This window comes from Sycon ciliatum, chromosome 12 (assembly GCF_964019385.1).
Source record: "Sycon ciliatum chromosome 12, ocSycCili1.1, whole genome shotgun sequence".
In the NCBI taxonomy this organism is placed as follows: Eukaryota; Metazoa; Porifera; class Calcarea; order Leucosolenida; family Sycettidae; genus Sycon; species Sycon ciliatum.
Window position 1 is genome coordinate 26332124 of NC_088654.1, and position 21136 is coordinate 26353259.

Consider the following 21136-nt stretch of genomic DNA (forward strand, 5'->3'; position numbering starts at 1 on the left):
CTGCCTGCATGCCTGCCTGTGTACCGCCTGTCTAACTCTATCGTTATCTCCGTTTCTGGTGATGGCCGTTAAGGTGTAAGGCCTATCGATGTGAATGAGTTTGGGTTCATTAGTATGTGGCTGTGTGGGCGTGCACGTGTTTGTGTGTATATGTGCGTGCGTGTGTGTGTGTGTGTGTGTGTGTGTGTGTGTGTGTGTGTGTGTGTGTGTGTGTGTGTGTGTGTGTGTATGTTTGTGTGTGTGCATGTGAATGTGTGCATGTGAATGTGTGTGTACGTGCATGCGGTGTGTATGCGTATGTGTACGTGTGTGTGTGTTTATCTGCAACGTGTTTTCCACCCATTACAGAAGCCATCCAGGGCCTTGTCTACTTACTAGGGCGTATACGGCGTGACAGACTTCTGGCACTGATCCTCGACTGCCTCTATCACATCTGCATGGGCGATCCCGACTCTAAACTCATGACCATGGCTTGCAACGGTGAGGCAGCGTCGGACTGTGTTACAGGTGGAATCCTGATAATTCGAATATGGCTTAATTCGAACATACCGCTTAATTAGAAGTTTTTCCAGGACCGATTTCTGTCAAAATGATTCCCACATAAAATTTTCTAATAATTCGAACCTCGAACCGGACATGTCTGGTTAATTCGAAGTTCCACGGACTCCACTTACATAGAAAATGTGTGGGATTTGTGCTGATAATTCGAAGTTAGCAACGTGTAATTCAAAGTTCACTGTACACTGTACTGGTCAGTGCAGTTTGCATGAGCAGGCTGTGCCTGTCAGTTCAGTATCCGTGAGATCTGTGTCTAAGGTCCATAGCGCAACTCTGCGTGACCATGGGAGCATTTTTTGACATACATATTGTGTTGTGGATTCATGTTTGGATAATTAGAATGTCCGGATAATTAGAAGTTTTTTTCTGGCATTTGGAGGTTCGAATTATCAGGATTCCACCACCTGTACTACTACTACTACTACTACTACTACTACTACTACTACTACTACTACTACTACTACTACTACTACTACTACTACTACTACTACTACTACTACTACTACTACTACTACTACTACTACTACTACTACTACTACTACTACTACTACTATTCATATGTTGGCCTATTTAACATTGGCATGCTCTGCGGATTTGTAGGCATGCTAGGCAATTTAAATATTATCCTGCAAAGTATTTTGTAGGTGCTTGACTACTATACTACGTCATGTATTACAATTGGTACATGACTTAATAATAGCCGTTTGGCATGGTACAATAACCTTTTTTGTTTTATTTTTTATTTTTAATGGCTTTCTCTTCTTCCTCGGATGGTTTACAATTTGTATCACAATTATTTGTGGGTTCAGCAATAAAGGATGTGACTACTACTACTACTACTACTACTACTACTACTACTACTACTACTACTACTACTACTACTACTACTACTACTACTACTACTACTACTACTACTACTACTACTACTACTACTACTACTACTACTACTACTACTACTACTACTACTACTACTACTACTACTACTACTACTACTACTACTACTACTACTACTACTACTACTACTACTACTACTACTACTACTACTACTACTACTACTACTACTACTACTACTACTACTACTACTACTACTACTACTACTACTACTACTACTACTACTACTACTACTACTACTACTACTACTACTACTACTACTACTACTACTACTACTACTACTACTACTACTACTACTACTACTACTACTACTACTACTACTACTACTACTACTACTACTACTACTACTACTACTACTACTACTACTACTACTACTACTACTACTACTACTACTACTACTACTACTACTACTACTACTACTACTACTACTACTACTACTACTACTACTACTACTACTACTACTACTACTACTACTACTACTACTACTACTACTACTACTACTACTACTACTACTACTACTACTACTACTACTACTACTACTACTACTACTACTACTACTACTACTACTACTACTACTACTACTACTACTACTACTACTACTACTACTACTACTACTACTACTACTACTACTACTACTACTACTACTACTACTACTACTACTACTACTACTACTACTACTACTACTACTACTACTACTACTACTACTACTACTACTACTACTACTACTACTACTACTACTACTACTACTACTACTACTACTACTACTACTACTACTACTACTACTACTACTACTACTACTACTACTACTACTACTACTACTACTACTACTACTACTACTACTACTACTACTACTACTACTACTACTACTACTACTACTACTACTACTACTACTACTACTACTACTACTACTACTACTACTACTACTACTACTACTACTACTACTACTACTACTACTACTACTACTACTACTACTACTACTACTACTACTACTACTACTACTACTACTACTACTACTACTACTACTACTACTACTACTACTACTACTACTACTACTACTACTACTACTACTACTACTACTACTACTACTACTACTACTACTACTACTACTACTACTACTACTACTACTACTACTACTACTACTACTACTACTACTACTACTACTACTACTACTACTACTACTACTACTACTACTACTACTACTACTACTACTACTACTACTACTACTACTACTACTACTACTACTACTACTACTACTACTACTACTACTACTACTACTACTACTACTACTACTACTACTACTACTACTACTACTACTACTACTACTACTACTACTACTACTACTACTACTACTACTACTACTACTACTACTACTACTACTACTACTACTACTACTACTACTACTACTACTACTACTACTACTACTACTACTACTACTACTACTACTACTACTACTACTACTACTACTACTACTACTACTACTACTACTACTACTACTACTACTACTACTACTACTACTACTACTACTACTACTACTACTACTACTACTACTACTACTACTACTACTACTACTACTACTACTACTACTACTACTACTACTACTACTACTACTACTACTACTACTACTACTACTACTACTACTACTACTACTACTACTACTACTACTACTACTACTACTACTACTACTACTACTACTACTACTACTACTACTACTACTACTACTACTACTACTACTACTACTACTACTACTACTACTACTACTACTACTACTACTACTACTACTACTACTACTACTACTACTACTACTACTACTACTACTACTACTACTACTACTACTACTACTACTACTACTACTACTACTACTACTACTACTACTACTACTACTACTACTACTACTACTACTACTACTACTACTACTACTACTACTACTACTACTACTACTACTACTACTACTACTACTACTACTACTACTACTACTACTACTACTACTACTACTACTACTACTACTACTACTACTACTACTACTACTACTACTACTACTACTACTACTACTACTACTACTACTACTACTACTACTACTACTACTACTACTACTACTACTACTACTACTACTACTACTACTACTACTACTACTACTACTACTACTACTACTACTACTACTACTACTACTACTACTACTACTACTACTACTACTACTACTACTACTACTACTACTACTACTACTACTACTACTACTACTACTACTACTACTACTACTACTACTACTACTACTACTACTACTACTACTACTACTACTACTACTACTACTACTACTACTACTACTACTACTACTACTACTACTACTACTACTACTACTACTACTACTACTACTACTACTACTACTACTACTACTACTACTACTACTACTACTACTACTACTACTACTACTACTACTACTACTACTACTACTACTACTACTACTACTACTACTACTACTACTACTACTACTACTACTACTACTCCTTACAGTATTCAGGAGTAGCAACAAACTCGGCCATTTAAAAATAATCTTAGCCGTCCACCTCTCCATACTGCGCTCTTGGCCCACATGTAATCGCCGGCCAAGAAGCAATGTTGGGTGTCTCTGTTATTTCAATCGCAGCGATCGCTGGTTTATTTTGGTTCTGAGACCAACCAACTCTGGGCTCGTTTCCTTGTCCAGCGGCAAGCGAAAATCAGAACTCCTATCACTCTGGTGCTGGTGAATACTCAGCAGGAAAACACTACATAATGGTGTGAGAGCAAAGGAGAAACTTCTTGAAGTAAAACAAAATTTGAACACGCGATCTTGCACGAGCGCGCCCCAGTCAAAGTGATGCCGGGACCGTTGGAAACACGACATGCGCAGGTGACGCGACTTTTGTTTGTCACCACTTGGCCTTGTAACTACGCGTAACTGCGAGTTTTCAGGCAGCGTGACGTATGCACTTCGACAGCCTTTTGGTCTCTAAATACAGGTGGTCTCTAAATACAGGTGGTCTCTAAATACAGGTGGTCTCTAAATACTGGTGGTCTCTAAATACAGGTGGTCACTAAACACAGGTGGTCTCTAAATACAGATGGTCTCTAAATACAGGTGGTCTCTAAATACACGTGGTCTCTAAAGTCAGGTTGGCATGTTTGTTGAGGATTGATACGGTCTGCGTTGTGTGGAGATGTTCCTTTACTGCCATGAATCGATTCATGAATGGAATCTCGTCGTTCGATTTCACGTCATGAGCCCCGGAATTGGTTCGGAATCCATTCACCCTATTCACATGCTGGGGTGATGTGAATAGTCGGGGGCGATTCATGAATGGAATCAACATCGATTCGCGGGCAAAATCGAACGCACTCACTAAGATTGCAAACTGTGTTGATTGGTATTTTTCCCTCGTCCTGTTCAGGTCCACAAGAGATTGTGCGAGTGTTGCAAACCAACGACTACCAGAAGCTGGTAACTACTGGTATGCGTGTGCTCAAGGTTCTCTCAATCTGTCAACACGTCAAAGAGTCAATAGTCAAGGTGTGTTTTTATTGCTGGTGTTTGGATTTGAGGTGGATGGGGTGAGAGAATGGTAGTGGTGCTGGTATGTGGGGGTGGGATAGGAAGGGGTGGGGGGAGTGGTGCTGGTGTTGGTTCTGGTGGTGGTGGTGGTGCTGGTGGTGGTGATGCTGCTGCTGCTGGTGGTGCTGCTGCTGGTGGTGCTGCTGGTGGTGCTGACGCTGGCGGCGGCGGAGGCGGCGTGTGTGTGAGAGCGTGTGTTTGGTTGTGTTTGTGTGTATATGTGTGTGTGTGTGTGTGTGTGTGTGTGTGTGTGTGTGTGTGTGTGCGCGTGTGCGTGTGCATGTGTGTGTGTGTGTGTGTGTGTGTGCGTTGGAAAAAAATTCTGGGGGAGGGCCCCGCACCCCCGCCCGTTTTCATAGTCACACCAAGGTAGAATACCTTCCGACGCCGCTGTGGATGTGGATGGCTGCTGCTTTTCTTCTGATCTTGCTTTCAGTGTGGGGGCATGCAGGTGATGGCCAAGCATATTCACGGCGAGGGAAAGATTAAGAGGAATGTCCTGCTGACGATACGCAACCTTAGCGACACCGCCGGAAAGGAGCGTAAGTTGAAGCCCACTGCGGGGCATTGCCAAATACGGATTGCATGTGTAATGGATGCCAAATATGGATTGCATGAGTAATGCATGTGAGTACACTGGGATCAGGGTCCGTTCATTCAGGGATGAACTGTTCACTGCGACACCGCAGACGACCATGCCCAGGTGGCTGTGTGGGGGGGGGGGGGGGTGTTTGCGGTACGAATTGCGTAATCGCGCAATTGACAAGGGCTATGCGTAGGGAGGGCGTGTTTTGTGGGTGATGACGGCTTGACCATGCATGCTACATGTATATCAAATAATGTTTTGCAAGGTTCAGTGTGACAGTGTATATTGGCGGGAGCAGTACAGGCCGAAAATTTGATGCGGCCGAATTGTGTTTTAGCCCTGGGAGGCCGATGTTTGAATGGGCTGAACATTTGTAGACGTACAGTAATCATTCATTGTCTTCCTACCCTCTCACACAATGTCTTCTTGTAGCCAACATGGAGCCAATCATCGGCAGTTGCTTGGAGCTACTGGGGGACTCCGATGTTACCACAGTCACCTGCTCAGTAGGAATACTCAGCAATCTGACCTGCAACAACCCGCCAAATAAGGTATGCCAGTAGTGCGGCCTCAGGTGTGCTTTATGCTGCCACCGCTGATGTTCTTTGTGCTGCTGTTGATGCTGCTGCTGCTGCTGATGTTCTTTGTGCTGCTGTTGATGATGCTGCTGCTGGTGCTGCTGCTGATGGTGCTGGTAGTGCTGCTGCTGGTGCTGGTTATGGATGAAAGTTATCACTGCTGTAAAGTGGCGCTGCAAAAGGCTGGTGCCATTCTGCATGCAGCAGCACAGTTGCCAAGGCAGGTGCTCCGTGTGGAAAGCACTTGGGTACCGGCCATTCTCATGTGCTTGTGTGCCTTGTTTGTAATTCTCGTTTGTGTGTATGTGTGTGTGTGTGCGCACGTGTGTGTGTGTCTTTGTGTATGTATGTGTGGATGTGTGTGTGTGCGCGCATGCGCAGAACTTCCTGTTCATGAAGAGCGGCATACAGTCGCTGCTACAGCTTTGCTCCTACTGTTCGCCCGACAACCAGAAGGACATCATTGAGCGTTGTCTGTGCACCCTCAGACACATGACTAACGGCTTTGAGAGAGCAGAACACGCCACACAGGCATTCCTCGTGAACGACGTAAGTTTAATTCGACTTATACCCCCCCCCCCTGCTGGATGCATGCTTCCTTTTGCAGTTTCCTGGTTTACAAGAAAATAATTGGATAGGATTGGAACATGAAAGAATATGGGCATAAGTTATGCGATCGAGTCCACCAACTGAACCAGATTTTGAACAGTCAGACGTGCACAATCTATCACAAAACTGGCAAGGAGTACTGAGACATTCCACGATGCGTAACTTCGATCGCATAACTTGTGCCCACATTTTCCATGGTACAATTTTTTCCTTGGCTCACCATCTGAGTTCTTAATTTCATTTGACCTTGTTGTAAGTGGGTGCACACCAGAAACCAGTTAACTGGATGGTCAAGTCAAGCATGAAGGGGCTAGGGCTCTGTGTGATCCCTGACAGCAGCCTAGTGGGTAGGGCATTCTCCCACGAGTCGGAGTGCTGGGTTCAAATCCCGCCCCCGGATCCTTCTTTTGCAACGAAGTGCAACTTGGTGTCCGTACTGACAACCCATGTTACCTGCCCATCTCGGTAATTCAGGTGTTCTGCAAAGCCAGTATGACTGCCGTGCATGCCACACATGTCAATACCAAAAGCAAGCTGCACCGCAGACCAGGTCAGGCATCACGTGTGCCGACCGCAGAGGTTTACATCTTCCATTTGAATTTTCTTCGTTGGGCTTACTTCTTCTTGGCTTCCTAATGGCAAGAAGAGAAGTGAGAACTTGCATGAGGTTTGTGACCCAGCAAAACGCTTGCTTAGCTCTGATTAGCTGAGGGTGGTTGACCAATCGTTTCAGGTGTGAAGTTCATAGGCAGAATAAGCAATCATCCCTTTTGCCAGAGTTGCTTGATGCTTTAATTTTTTTCTTCATCTTGTGCATGTTGCGCTGTGCGTGCACGTATGTGTATGATTGTGCGTGTGTGTGCGTCGGCTCGTGTGTGTGTGTGCGTGCATCGGTGTGCCTGTGCGTCTGTGTGTGTGACTGGCTGGCTGTGTAACTGTGTGTGTGTGTGTGTGTGTGTGTGTGTGTGTGTGTGCGCGTGACTGCAGGGCCATAAGCTGATTTCTCGCTACATGGCCCCGTCGAGTTGGTATTTCACCAAACACGCCGCCGGGCTCCTGGACAACATTGCCGCCTACCATACGAATCATGCAATTCTCTGTGAAGACCCGTAAGTTTGCACATTACACTGCAGAACTGTCAGTCGCCGAAGAACTGGGGGTCTAGCTTAGACTGTTCTGATTTTCATTTCTTACATGACACGTGATGGTTGCCAGGGCCATGGGCAATCGGCGGTCTTCCCGCCGCGGGCATAATCAGGTCATCAGGACCGTTTGACATCATTCCGGGAGTTTCAGGACCATTTGACGTCATTACGGAAATAATTCGACCTTTCGACCTTTGACCTTCCCTAATATTGCTTCTTGCTGTAAGAAATCAAATCAGGCACGCTCTGTCTGTCATGATGGCTGAATCTTGCCCGAGCCTGCAGCGCTCGGGCCTACGGCCCTTGGGCTGCAGGCTCGGGCAAGATTCGGCCATCATGACCTCCTGAGCGGGCTTGATTACATACTTCTTACTGTCTATGCACAGTTCTGCGTATTGTATTGAATTTATTTTACTTCGGTGGACCAACAGTACATTGGGCGCTTTCGATTACACCTTTACACAATTCTGGAACTGGTTTTTTAAATTCTGGAATGACCAGAATGAGCGGATTCCGGCCTTGTAAACGAACGACTGGAATTCACAACGCATTTTGTTCATGTCATGTCACAAACAAAATAATTGATGAATCGTAAAAAGAGATCACGTCCGCCTTCGCGCGCGCACGTGGACCCAGCATCGCGCACACGCCGGCCAGGGCCGCTCTTCACGCGCTTGAGTCATGACCAGACCGGTAACACACCGACTGTGCAATTCTGGCGCCAGAATTAGAGAAATTCCCCCCTCTCTTCAGAATTGACGGATTCGACGGAATTGTATAAAATCAATTCTAACGACGGAATTTGTCACTTTTTGGGTAATCGAATTGTGCATGAACAATAACTAATTCTAGAATTTACCGAAATGCGTGTAATCGAAAGCGCCCAATGTACTAGTACAAAGAGGCCCGAAAAAACGATCAAAAGGAGATAAAAAGGAAAAAGAAGGAGCAAACCGAAAACTAGACGAAACGAGAAAAAACGAACAAAAGAAACAGGAATATCAAATTATACAATCTGTATACCCTCACATGGCCAAAACGCTGTTTGAGTGAAGAACGTCATGGTATTGTCCTACATCATGGGAGGTAAATAGTAGCGTTGAGTCACCGTGTATATGTTGATATGCTGGGCATGGTGAAATTCTAGCCTGTTCTTCGGCGCTCCGTTGTTCTTCAGCACCAACCAGTGCTGTGTTCTACGGTTTCTTGGTGAATATGCCATAATGCTGAGTGTTCTCAGTAATGGAGACTATGTGATTGCGTCATCGGCTATGTGATTACATCATGGGCTATGTGATTACATCATCGGCTATGTGATTACATCGTCGGCTATGTGATTACATCGTTGGCTATGCAATTGCATCATCGGATGAGATGCATTTTGCAAAGTCGCGGCACAGTGCTGTACTGGCGGCTCTCACTGCATGCACAGCGCCCATATGGGCCATAAGCGGCTCTACGGTATACTTAGTGCCCATAAGCGGCTCTACGGTATACTTAGCGCCCATAAGCGGCTCTACGTTATACTTTAGCGCCCATAAGCGGTTCTGCGGTATACATAGCAACCATAAGCGATTCTGCGCTATACTTAGCAACCATAAGTGGTTCTACGGTATACTTAGCAACCATAAGCGGTTCTACGGTATACTTAGCGCCCATAAGCGATTCTGCGCTGTACTTACAGTCCATTCATTGGAAACTGGCACCCTAACTTTTTGATGTCTCTCTCACATAGTTTTAGATATCGTGAAAACAACAGTGCATCCTGCATTGTGTGACCCGTGCAATTACTCCTTGCCACATTTGAGGCCAGAAAAGTCCAAGAACAGGGAAATAGAAATTCAGCCAGGTTTTACAAAATTAGGACAGGTATGCCATGGCAAAATGTATGGAGAAGCAGATCCAAAACCCAGATTTTTGAGATTTAAAGTGGGTTTTTGATCCTCAATTCGGCCCAAATCCGACTTTCAAAAGCCAGCGGGCCAGTTTCCGATGAATGGACTGTAGCAACCATAAGCAGTTCCGCTGATTCACTCATGACATCATTCGCCGCTGAACCTCCATAGAACAAGCTGCTCAAGACCTACATATAGATAGTCATAACAAATACGTACGATTTTTTTATTTCTTGCAAATTTCTGCAGCTATTTGTTGATTTTATTTCAGAGCAAGCAGAACACTGCATTCTAATTTGGTGATGTTCCCATGTGCGTTCAGGGATCTGCTACCGTGCTTGGCACTGTGGTCTAATTTGGTGATGTTCTTTTGTCCGTTCAGGGATCTGCTGCCACGCTTAGCTGCAGTGATTAACATGGTGAAGTCCAGCCATGATGTTAAGGTGAGTACACTCACACAGCACTAGGGCTGTCAACGGGTAATAGGTCCAATGGTGTGTATGTGTGTGTGTGTGTGTGTGTGTGTGTGTGTGTGTGTGTGTGTGTGTGTGTGTGTGTGTGTGTGTGTGTGTGTGTGTGTGTGTGTGTGTGTGTGTGTGTGTGTGTGTGTGTGTGTGTGTGTGTGTGTGTGTGTGTGTGTGTGTGTGTGTGTGTGTGTGTGTGTGTGTGTGTGTGTGTGTGTGTGTGTGTGTGTGTGTGTGTGTGTGTGTGTGTGTGTGTGTGTGTGTGTGTGTGTGTGTGTGTGTGTGTGTGTGTGTGTGTGTGTGTGTGTGTGTGTGTGTGTGTGTGTGTGTGTGTGTGTGTGTGTGTGTGTGTGTGTGTGTGTGTGTGTGTGTGTGTGTGTGTGTGTGTGTGTGTGTGTGTGTGTGTGTGTGTGTGTGTGTGTGTGTGTGTGTGTGTGTGTGTGTGTGTGTGTGTGTGTGTGTGTGTGTGTGTGTGTGTGTGTGTGTGTGTGTGTGTGTGTGTGTGTGTGTGTGTGTGTGTGTGTGTGTGTGTGTGTGTGTGTGTGTGTGTGTGTGTGTGTGTGTGTGTGTGTGTGTGTGTGTGTGTGTGTGTGTGTGTGTGTGTGTGTGTGTGTGTGTGGGTGGGTGGGTGGGTGGGTGGGTGGGTGGGTGGGTGGGTGGGTGGGTGGGTGGGTGGGTGGGTGGGTGGGTGGGTGGGTGGGTGGGTGGGTGGGTGGGTGGGTGGGTGGGTGGGTGGGTGGGTGGGTGGGTGGGTGGGTGGGTGGGTGGGTGGGTGGGTGGGTGGGTGGGTGGGTGGGTGGGTGGGTGGGTGGGTGGGTGGGTGGGTGGGTGGGTGGGTGGGTGGGTGGGTGGGTGTGTGTGTGGTGAGCATATTTACATCCGTAGGTATAGCTCTCCACAACTGCATTGCATACTCAAAACCTCTTAGTACATAAAGGGCGTAAGACGTACTGTAGCGGACATGGAAATCCAGTCGATTGACCGGAGCCGGCGCCCTCAGCGCGTACAGAACGCTACGTGCAGTGCACAAGTCATGGTGATCCGATGCGACCAGCGCGCTGTGTGTACCACTTATCCACGGCTGCATGGCCAGCGCACTGGGGCCGGTACAGTGAACTTCGCTTATAACGACTGTGGATATAACGACAATTTGCGAATAACGACAGAATTTCCATGCCAAGAGCAAAGTCCCATCTAACTGTAATACATACTCAATCTGCGGACAGAACTGTTTCGTCCTTTGTGGACTCGTCAGCGCAGCACAGAGGAAATGAGGCCGAACCTGATAGCAATGGAAATAAAAATTTCCAATCAGGCCCGAACGTACCTTGCCAGAGTGCTCAAACTGACAAGTCAGTGAGCTCTGCATAAAGCAAACAGCAAAGGCACTACCCCACGCAAGAGTGCTCAACTGCTACAAGAGCAGGAGCGAAATACTCAATGTAATACATATAATGAGACTTCGGGCATAACGACACTTCGCGAATAAGGACATTTTTTTGACGCCCCGCCGAGTGTCGTTATAAGCGAAGTTCACTGTAGACGTGCGACCGGATTTCTATGTCCACTACAGCAGGATTGGGGAGTACATGTACGTACGTTTCGCAGTTGACGAAAAACAGGCACACTAGATTGCAGTGCGGGTGTAGTAAGCACTTTGGCTACGAAGTACTTTTCCGTGTTCCCATGTGGGTACGTCTTATCTGGTTTTGACGGTACTTGCAACATGTGTGTCACACCAGCAGTCAAGATAATGGACACTGCTTGATGCGGACTGGGAGATGTTGAGCTTTTGTTAACATGATAATTGCGCATGTGTGTGTATGTGTGTGTGTGTGTGTGTGTGTGTGTGTGTGTGTGTGTGTGTGTGTGTGTGTGTGTGTGTGTGTGTGCATGTGTGAATGTGTGTGTGTGCGTGCGTGCGTGCGTGTGTGTGTGTGTGTGTGTGTGTGTGCGTGCGTGCGTGCGTGCGTGCGTGCGTGCGTGCGTGCGTGTGTGCGTGCGTTTTTTTGCATGTGTATGTTTTCCCCGCCCGAGCAGCAGGACAACATCTCGCTGCGGGAAGTGCACGACATGTGCATGCAGTGCCTCAAGGCTCTCGTGCAGAATGAGAACAACCACCAGAAGCTGCTATCGCTCGACTGCATGGCACTACTGGAGGAGGTCAGTACCTCTAGCAACATTCATTACAGCGTCTAGGTTCAGTAAAGTAAAAGTAAAAAAAGTAAATAATCGTGTCCGTTCCCAAAGGGAACTCACGACGGCCGCTAACACCCGGTGAACCCTAGCGGCAGATGCAACGCCTAACGGTGGGGGTGAGTGGATACGTCTCACAACCACTGGCACAAGTGCCGGGAAACCCCATTGGCTGCATACATGTTCCCCCAGTTGTCTGTTATGTGGGTTGCAGCGCGGCTGGAAAAACTGCTCCCAGGCAGGACTTAGACCGGGTACCTGTCGTATCTCAATCATGGTCTTTGACCAACCCACTGTGCCTACCTGGTATTGTCTCTAGCATAGGATATATTATAGTTTCAGTGCAGCAACTGTAATGGTTCTGGGTTTCATTCTTATGCCAGTAATGATATTTTTGAACTCGGACACTGAGCCAAAATATTATAAATGTGAAGATAGGAAAGGACACATTTCGGACTGCTCATCGGATACCGAGCCGATATTTTTAGTGGGGGAGGGAAAAGACCCAAATGCCTTTAGTGCTATATGTGGCCTGCTTGTGCGGTAAAACACCTTCAAAGTGTGAGCTTGCAGTAGGGACAGCAGTGTACACTAAAGAATTCTTGTTTCTCTGTTCTCTTTGGCTTGGTCTGTTCATGTGTGATGTTGCGACACGCTAGGCATCCCACATGGACCCGCATATCAATGCCATGGAGAACCTCACCATCGGCGCTGATCCTGCACCCGAGCCGGCAACGCAAGAGCTGAACGAATTGTTCAATTTGGATGGTGGAGCGGATGATTATGGAGACGCGGCTTCCGCTGTGGAGCCGTTTGGAAAGAAGCTAACCGGTAAGGCCGAGTTCAGTGTACGTGTTTCGAACTGAGTCGTGATATTCACCACCAGAACCAAAGCATAGAGTCACATTCAGTCATTGTCACCTTCTTAACACCTGTATTTCATACCTATGTCTTACACCTCATGCCTGTGTTCTACAAGAGGCATGTCAGTGAGGGAAGCTTCCCAAATGCAAGTGATTTATTGAGTGTGAATAAATGTGTAAATCAGTCGAGTTCAGTGTACTACGGTGTCTCTAACTGAATTGCAGCTTGGTTGGGTGGGGGGCTTGGTGATGTCAAAGCGAAAACCGGGCTGATAATAAGAAAAAATTATTGAAAAGAAAAGGACCAAGGAACTACCATATACGCCATAATGTCCGCTAACACCAATACACCAATGTCCGCTAACACCAATACTTGACAATAGTGCTGAAACGATTACGTTTTTTCCTTAGTGGCTTAGCTGATACCATAACGAGCGGCTTATCGGCTAAACGATTATTATTGTAACTACATCAGTACATGTACATTCTGTGAATTCCAAAAAAAATACGAGTCCAACATCGCCAACGACGAAAAGCGGGCGCATAGATCCGATGATCCCGCAACAAGTCCGTCAGCTGTTCGGACTGACCAGACGAATACAGACCAGACAGAGGCAACTCACTGGTTGCAACCCAAGTGCTGATGGTGCCCTTCGCCTGTGACTTCGCTGACTCAGACGATGAAGTCAGAGAAGCCGGCCAGGAGTGCAGACCGGTGGATTTCGACGGATGAGCTGACTTGAGGCGCACCAACAAGTAACTAGTTGCTTTTCCTGTCTATGCTCAAAATAGGCCCAGACGCCAGGCCTAGCTCGTCGTCGAGCAAACTGGTTCGGGAACCGTCGACAGAACGGAAAACATGAAACTGAAGACCACTTTACTGTCTTTAGCTCAAGACTACTCGCACGTGGAGGGAACTCCAGCCCCTGCAGCTAGTGAGTGGTGTAGACACATACCGGTACTGAGCCTGCTCGTCCTGCATGCTGTATGGAAAGTAGATCTACGTAGTCAGCTCAAAAGACGGCGACGATGATCGCGTCGATGTTTCACAGATCGCGCTTGTGCTTTTACACGTACATCGATGTTGCAAGTGTACATGGTGTACAGTCATGTACATATTCATGTCGTACTCGCAACAGTTTCGATGCATGCACGCTTTGTGCGACCCCCAAAGGGGGGAAATCCCGTGCCGAGCGTGAGTACCATTCTACTCGTTTAGCCGATAAAATCGAAATAACCGTTCGATCTATTTCTTATCGAGTAAGTAACGAGTAATCGATATAATCGTTTCAGCACTACTTGACAATCAGCTCATGTGATAACATTGCACGGCACTGACCAACGGTACTGACCAACGGTACTGACCAACGGTACTGACCAACGGTACTGACATTGTCCTATGTTATTACTATAACTTGGAAGCTTCCAAGTTGGAAGGCTGTAGGCTGTAGGAGTGTGCATCCAAGATGTGCTACAGCTGATTCGCAGCTAGTTGTAGAACGTCAGTGCCGTTGGTCCGTATCGTGCAATGTTATCGCATGTGCTGATTGTCAAGTAACTGGTGGTGTTAGTGGACATTATAGCGTAACTTGTAGTTCCTTGGTCCTTTTCTTCTCTATAAATTTATCCTTGGCTCTCCATCCGAGACTGATGGTGGAGCGGAATGTATGCGGTGACTGTGCGTTTAGTTGGAAGATGACCTTGACGACCTGGGCCCGTCGGGGTGTGTCTGTGCGTGTGCGTGTATGTTTGCCTGTGCGTGCGTGCCTGCCTGCCCGTATGCATTTGATGCACGTAACAGATGAGGTGGGACTTGCCCTGTTGAGTGGCAACCCAGCGATGGCGGAGGACTACTTGAATCTTGGTGGAGAGGATTTCGACGCACTGCACAGCGGTATGGCTAACTTCACACAGTCCGGAGGTGAGCAAGAAAAGTCTTCGAATCGAGAATAGTTTTGGGACTGCTGTGAGGCCAATCGTAATAACGAATATTTCAGAATAAAAAGATCCTGAGCTTTTGTTTTCGTTTTTCTTCAAGATGGATCTTCGGATCAAGACTCATAGTTTTGGGGCTTCTTTATTAAAGGCCAGTCGAAATAATGAACATTTCAAAACTAAAGGATCCTGAGCTTTGCTTACGGAAAGAGAATGTGGTGTCTTTGCAATTAATAAATTTATTTATTTCACCTTCCCGTGGCCAGAGAATATAGACCAATATAGAGGGAGAATTGTTTGTTGTGCTCCTCGTAAAGGTGTCAAGAATGTTTTATACTTCAAGGTAGTTAATGTTACATATACTTCAAGGTAGTTTACTCAGTTTGTTGTTCTTGTCTTTTCTGTATTCACATTTTTCTTCGAAAGTGTGTGCTACTATAAAACTCGATAGATTGCCACCTTGTCACGAGTGTTGTTATTTTGATCTTTACACTATACAAGTTTCAGTCTTTCCAAAGTGAGCCATTTCCTGTCCTATCCTTGATGATAAGGGAACCAAAACGTTCGATACGATATCATGATGAGAAGTGCCTTGTTGACTGTAGGTGTAAAAGTTGCTTGAATGCTTGTGAACCTAATTTCGTTTTAGGAATTGTTACCAGCCTCTGACCTCTTTTACATTTTAAAATTCTAACGGTTGAAATTCTAACGGTTTATTGTAATTTCGTTAAAACTTGAAGTTGTTATGTACAAAACGATGTATATGGGAGCGGGACAGGTATAAATCACATGTCCCCCCCCCCCCCTCCCAAATGGGCGAAGTGGAAAGTTTCTCTTGAAAACCCTGCCTATGCTATTGAAAAACACAGTGAACACAAAAAAACGGCTGAAAATCCTTGAAAACCCACTAACGAGGCCCATTTAGCAAGCTCTATCCATGCAAAGAGTATGTGGACCCCACACGTTGGGGCCCTTTTCTCGTAAGTTTGGAAAAGGGGCAACACATGATTTCTACCCGTCCCGCTCCCACATGTACAGTCACGCTGGTTTTGATAGACAGAATGTGTTAGCATTTCACATCACTAACCCAGCAAAATCGGGAGACCGACAACCGTAATTGACGTTAGAATAGCTGGTGGAAGTAGTTGGGTGGATACACCCATTCCCAAAGCACTGCACACCGAACCAATTAGTTTTATACCAAAGGCCTACCGCCGAAACAGCATAATATAACGCAAAAAGAATAATAGTATAGTGACGTCAGTGGCCGAGGTGTAGGTGAGACATTTAGCGCCAGCACCAAAACAATCATACCGTGAGAACTAAATCCTATCGCCAAACACAGCATGATCTGGCGCCATAAGAATACCAGATACAGCGAGTTGAGCTTCAAAGGTGCAGGTAAGATATTCACCACCAGAACCAAAGCATAGGGTCACATTCAGTTGCTGTCACCTTCCTAATACCTGTATTTCACACCTATGCTAGAGGCATGTCAGTGAGGAAAGCTTCCCAAGTGTAAGTGATTTATTCAGTATGCAACGTATGCATGAACATGATAGCAAATGGCGGTGCCAAGTTGTTGGCCATAGCTACGCCGTCAACTCGGTGATAGACTTGGTTTCCAAACCGAAAATAGTTGTGGCTTAGTACAAACAACAGTAGATTCCGCACCTCACCCACCGACAGGCCAAACATGTTGATTGGCGGGGAATGTTGTTCCAGCATGTCTCCTACCACCTTGACACAGCCGTTATCACTGAATAAATCACTTGCACATTTGGGAAGCTTCCCTCACTGACATGCCTCTGGCAGAACGCAGGCACGAGGTGACTGAATAAATCACTTGCACATTTGGGAAGCTTCCCTCACTGACATGCCTCTGGCAGAACGCAGGCACGAGGTGTAAGACATCATGATGTGAAATATAGGTGTTAGGAAGGTGACAATAACTGAATGTGACACTATGCTTTGGTTCTGGTGGTGAATATCTCACCTACGCCTTTGAAGCTCAACTCGCTGTATCTATTATTCTTATGGCGCCAGATCATGCTGTATTTGGCGGTAGGATTTAGTTCTCACGATACGTTTCGTGCTGGTGCTAAATGTCTCACCTACACCTCTGTCACTGAAGTTGCTGTATTCTATTATTCTCATTGCGCAAGATTATGCTGTTTCGGCAGTAGGACTTTGGCATAAAACTGCTCATTTTATGCCTGCATTGCATCATTGTTTAATTCGTACCTGAGGATGGCGATATTGCTGAAACGTTGTATGTAAAATAATCGGTTCGGTTTGCAGTGCTTTGGGAATGGGTGTGTCCACCCAACTACTTTCTAAAGCTGAAGCTGCAGCTGCCTCAAAGTTAATTCTCAAAAATATCTGGTCTTACAGTAATTCTTAATTTCCACTACATTTTGTAGTGTATTTTGGCGAGTACTGGCCGAGGTGTGGTGTGGTTTGCGTGCCTTAAAAACACGACGATATACGGCCAACGGCTTGCACTGACGTGGCGCGTATCCCAGGCACACAGGCAGTAATACTCGTTGATAAGTTATAACTAGTACGCCGAGCTGAATTTGAAAGAATATGCTATGTGTGATAGGGCTTTGCAGCGCTGTCTACTTGAAACACGCAGCGAGCGTTCTGATCTGCTGTTGATGCTCCTTAATCACGCTGTCTGTTAAGCTGTGTTTACACAATGCCGTAAAAGTCCGTAAGTACGTACTTACTTTCGAAGTTAGTGATCACACCCGTACTAACTTTCGGACGGGTACTGACTTTCGGGCACGAGCTAACTTTCGGACCTGAATTGTGTGTAGTGGAGAAATCATTTTTTATGTAGATGTACATGCTAAGCGCTGCATCTGCAAACCGTACTGGTACTTATTTCGGGCGGTATGTTTATCGGGCTGAACTAGACTTCAACAGACAGAGTCAAAATGATGAAGAGGTATTTATTTCGGGCAGGTACTTATTTTACGGACTTTTACGGTAGTTTTATAACCACTCCATGTCTACATGGAGAAATCTTGTACGTGGCTAGGGTGCTCGGATGAAAGGCAAGTTATGAACTTCGTGTGTAATTTTGCGTGTGTGCATGCGTGCGTGTGTCAATGTGTGTGTGTGTGTGTCAATTCTTCAGCCTTGCAAGCTGTTGAATGGTGTAATCCCAGCACAAGTTGCTATGGCTTCTGCCGTAGCATTGCTATCATCGCCTCCGGCGATGGGCGTCAAAGGTCAAAGGTCAAAGGTGTGTGTGTCTATGTGTGTGTGTGTGTGTGTGTGTGTGTGTGTGTGTGTGTGTGTGTGTGTGTGTGTGTGTGTGTGTGTGTGTGTGCATGTATGTGTGCGTGTGTGTGTGTGTTTGTGTGTATGTCTGCGTGTGTTCATGCACCTGCGTATGTGAACGGATGCGCACTGTCTGTGTATTCACACACGCCCATCCCGTACAGATCTAGGCGATATTGGTGAGCTCCTGGCCATCACCAGCCTGCCAAGTCCAGGCGCACAGTCGGCTTCTTCCGACGCATCCAACACATCCGGATTCGGTAGCAGCACGTCCTTTGGGGCCGGTGGTCTGTCAACATGAATGACAAACAGACCTGACCCCCAAATGATGGACCAACAAGAGCCCTCCCCCCCCCCCCCCCCCCCGAGGTAAAGCCCTCAGCCCTCGGTCCTGTCACTTCGGCATGCATCCCGCCGCCGTCAAGAACTGCTCACCCGTCCATGGCAATCGGATTTCGCCGGCAAGTTTAAGATTCGCATCGGCGGCAGCAGCAACACTGGCGGATCAGCTGTTGCAGCGTTTGTGGAGTACTGCGGTAACAGCGTGCTGGCACTGCCTTGCCCGCCACAAGTTGAAGAGAGAATCGTATATAGTGCCACCGCAAGGCTACGCACACACTCCTTGAGCATGGCTATGGAAGGAGCCATTACTTTGAATTTCGCCTTATCATCAGTTTGCATCTGCTTCTGCTGGTTAACGTCAAATTGTCTTGAAATGCGCGCTGCGCGCGCGCGTGTGTGTGTGTGTGTTTGTGTGTGAGTGAGAGAAAGAGAGAGGTGTGTGTGGGCATATATGTGTGTGTGTGTGTGTGCACGCGTTCGTGTTTGAGTGTGTGTGCGTGTGTGTGTGCAAATTGGCCACACCGTCTTCGTTTGCTGCCCTATCAAGGCTGGTGTTGTATATATATACGAGAGTACATTAAGTATAATTATGATTTACCTGGTGTACCGCCACTACAAGAACTATCATGTGTGACATACCCGAGTACCAGTCAGCGGCCATTTGCAAGAATTTCGCCTGCTCACGACACGCTCATTCGTAGCTTTTTCCGCTATCCTGTTCACGATTCTCACCTGCCGTGAATACACCCTCGGTATTGTCGTTGGTGCGTACACGGAGAGCCGTCGTTGCATTAGAGTTCCAGCCATGCATTAGTGCATTAGTGCCATGGCTGCAGAGTGCGCAGTACATACCGCTAACATACGCGCGTGTGCTGTTTTTTTTTTAGTTGCCCCGTAGTCAGCCCCCTCCAATACATCCAGCACGTCCCCATTTCGGCACCAGTGCTTCGTTTGAGGCCGGCCGCTGTCAACAATGTCAATGACAAGTGCCCTGACCGAATGATGGACGGACAAGAGCCCCCCCCCCCCAGCTAAAGCCCTCGGTCCTGCCACATCCGCCATATGCGTCCTGGCGTCAAATGCCCGGGACCTTTCCACGGCAACAGGGAATATGCCGGGAAATTTGAGCTTCGCAGGTATGGCTGACTTTCGCCGATCCACGTTGATTGGTAACTCTCCGCCACAGGATGTGGATGTGCAGATCACCATAGCAACCAAGCACGACTTTCTCCGCTACCCTGGAAGCCATTAGCTCATTTTTTACTCAATCTGCTTCATGTTATGCATTGTATTGGTGCTGCTTCCCTCGTGCACACACATACACACACACAAGTACATACACACATACACACACATACACACACATGCACACACACGCACACATACATACACACACATACACGCATACATACACACACCCAAACACACACACTCCGTAGAACCCATCAATATCCTTACTTTGCCTGATGATTTGATTTCCCTGGTGATTTCACTGATATGAACATGGAAAAGCTTGTTCCGCTGTCTGTTGGTGTAGTGTGCATTGACGTTGCTGGTGCACTTGTGTCAGGCACAACTATTTTTGTGGACACAACCTTCATGAATGTGTATGTGTGTGTGTGTGTGTGTGTGTGTGTGTGTGTGTGTGTGTGTGTGTGTTAGAGGGGGGGGGGAGAGAGACAGAGACAGAGACAGAGACAGAGAGAGAGAGAGAGAGAGAGAGAGAGAGAGAGAGAGAGAGAGAGAGAGAGAGAGAGAGAGAGAGAGAGAGAGAGAGAGAGAGAGAGAGAGAGAGAGAGAGAAGAGAGAGAGAAAGAGAGGGGGGGAGGGAGGGAGCAGGAGAGAGAGAGAGAGAGAGAGAGAGAGAGAGAGAGAGAGAGAGAGAGAGAGAGAGAGAGAGAGAGAGAGAGAGAGAGAGAGAGAGAGAGAGAGAGAGAGAGAAAGAGAGGGGGGGGAGGGAGGGAGCAGGAGAGAGAGAGAGAGAGAGAGAGAGAGAGAGAGAGAGAGAGAGAGAGAGAGAGAGAGAGAGAGAGAGAGAAAGAGAGGGGGGGAGGGAGGGAGCAGGAGAGAGAGAGAGAGAGAGAGAGAGAGAGAGAGAGAGAGAGAGAGAGAGAGAGAGAGAGAGAGAGAGAGAGAGAGAGAGAGAGAGAGAGAAAGAGAGGGGGGGGGAGGGAGGGAGCAGGAGAGAGAGAGAGAGAGA

At 46.2% G+C, this 21136-nt stretch overlaps 1 protein-coding gene across 4 annotated transcripts in view; it reads left to right on the plus strand.

Annotated features, from left to right (window-relative positions):
• Positions 1 to 20452, plus strand: part of LOC135828403 (catenin beta-like) — a 42002-nt gene extending 21550 nt beyond the window's left edge. For 3 of the 4 annotated variants that reach the window (XM_065340854.1, XM_065340853.1, XM_065340856.1), the window contains exons 10-20: positions 349 to 480; positions 4872 to 4990; positions 5469 to 5574; positions 6051 to 6169; positions 6578 to 6745; positions 7793 to 7914; positions 10228 to 10288; positions 12350 to 12472; positions 13165 to 13336; positions 15170 to 15289; positions 18759 to 20452. In XM_065340854.1, coding sequence (XP_065196926.1) covers positions 349 to 480; positions 4872 to 4990; positions 5469 to 5574; positions 6051 to 6169; positions 6578 to 6745; positions 7793 to 7914; positions 10228 to 10288; positions 12350 to 12472; positions 13165 to 13336; positions 15170 to 15289; positions 18759 to 18895 — 1379 coding nt within the window. In that variant the 3' untranslated portion in view covers positions 18896 to 20452. Of the gene's footprint in view, positions 1 to 348; positions 481 to 4871; positions 4991 to 5468; positions 5575 to 6050; positions 6170 to 6577; positions 6746 to 7792; positions 7915 to 10227; positions 10289 to 12349; positions 12473 to 13164; positions 13337 to 15169; positions 15998 to 18758 lie in introns of those variants that run through there. The other variant, XM_065340857.1, reaches the window with a different exon arrangement.
• The last annotated feature ends 684 nt before the right edge of the window (positions 20453 to 21136 follow it).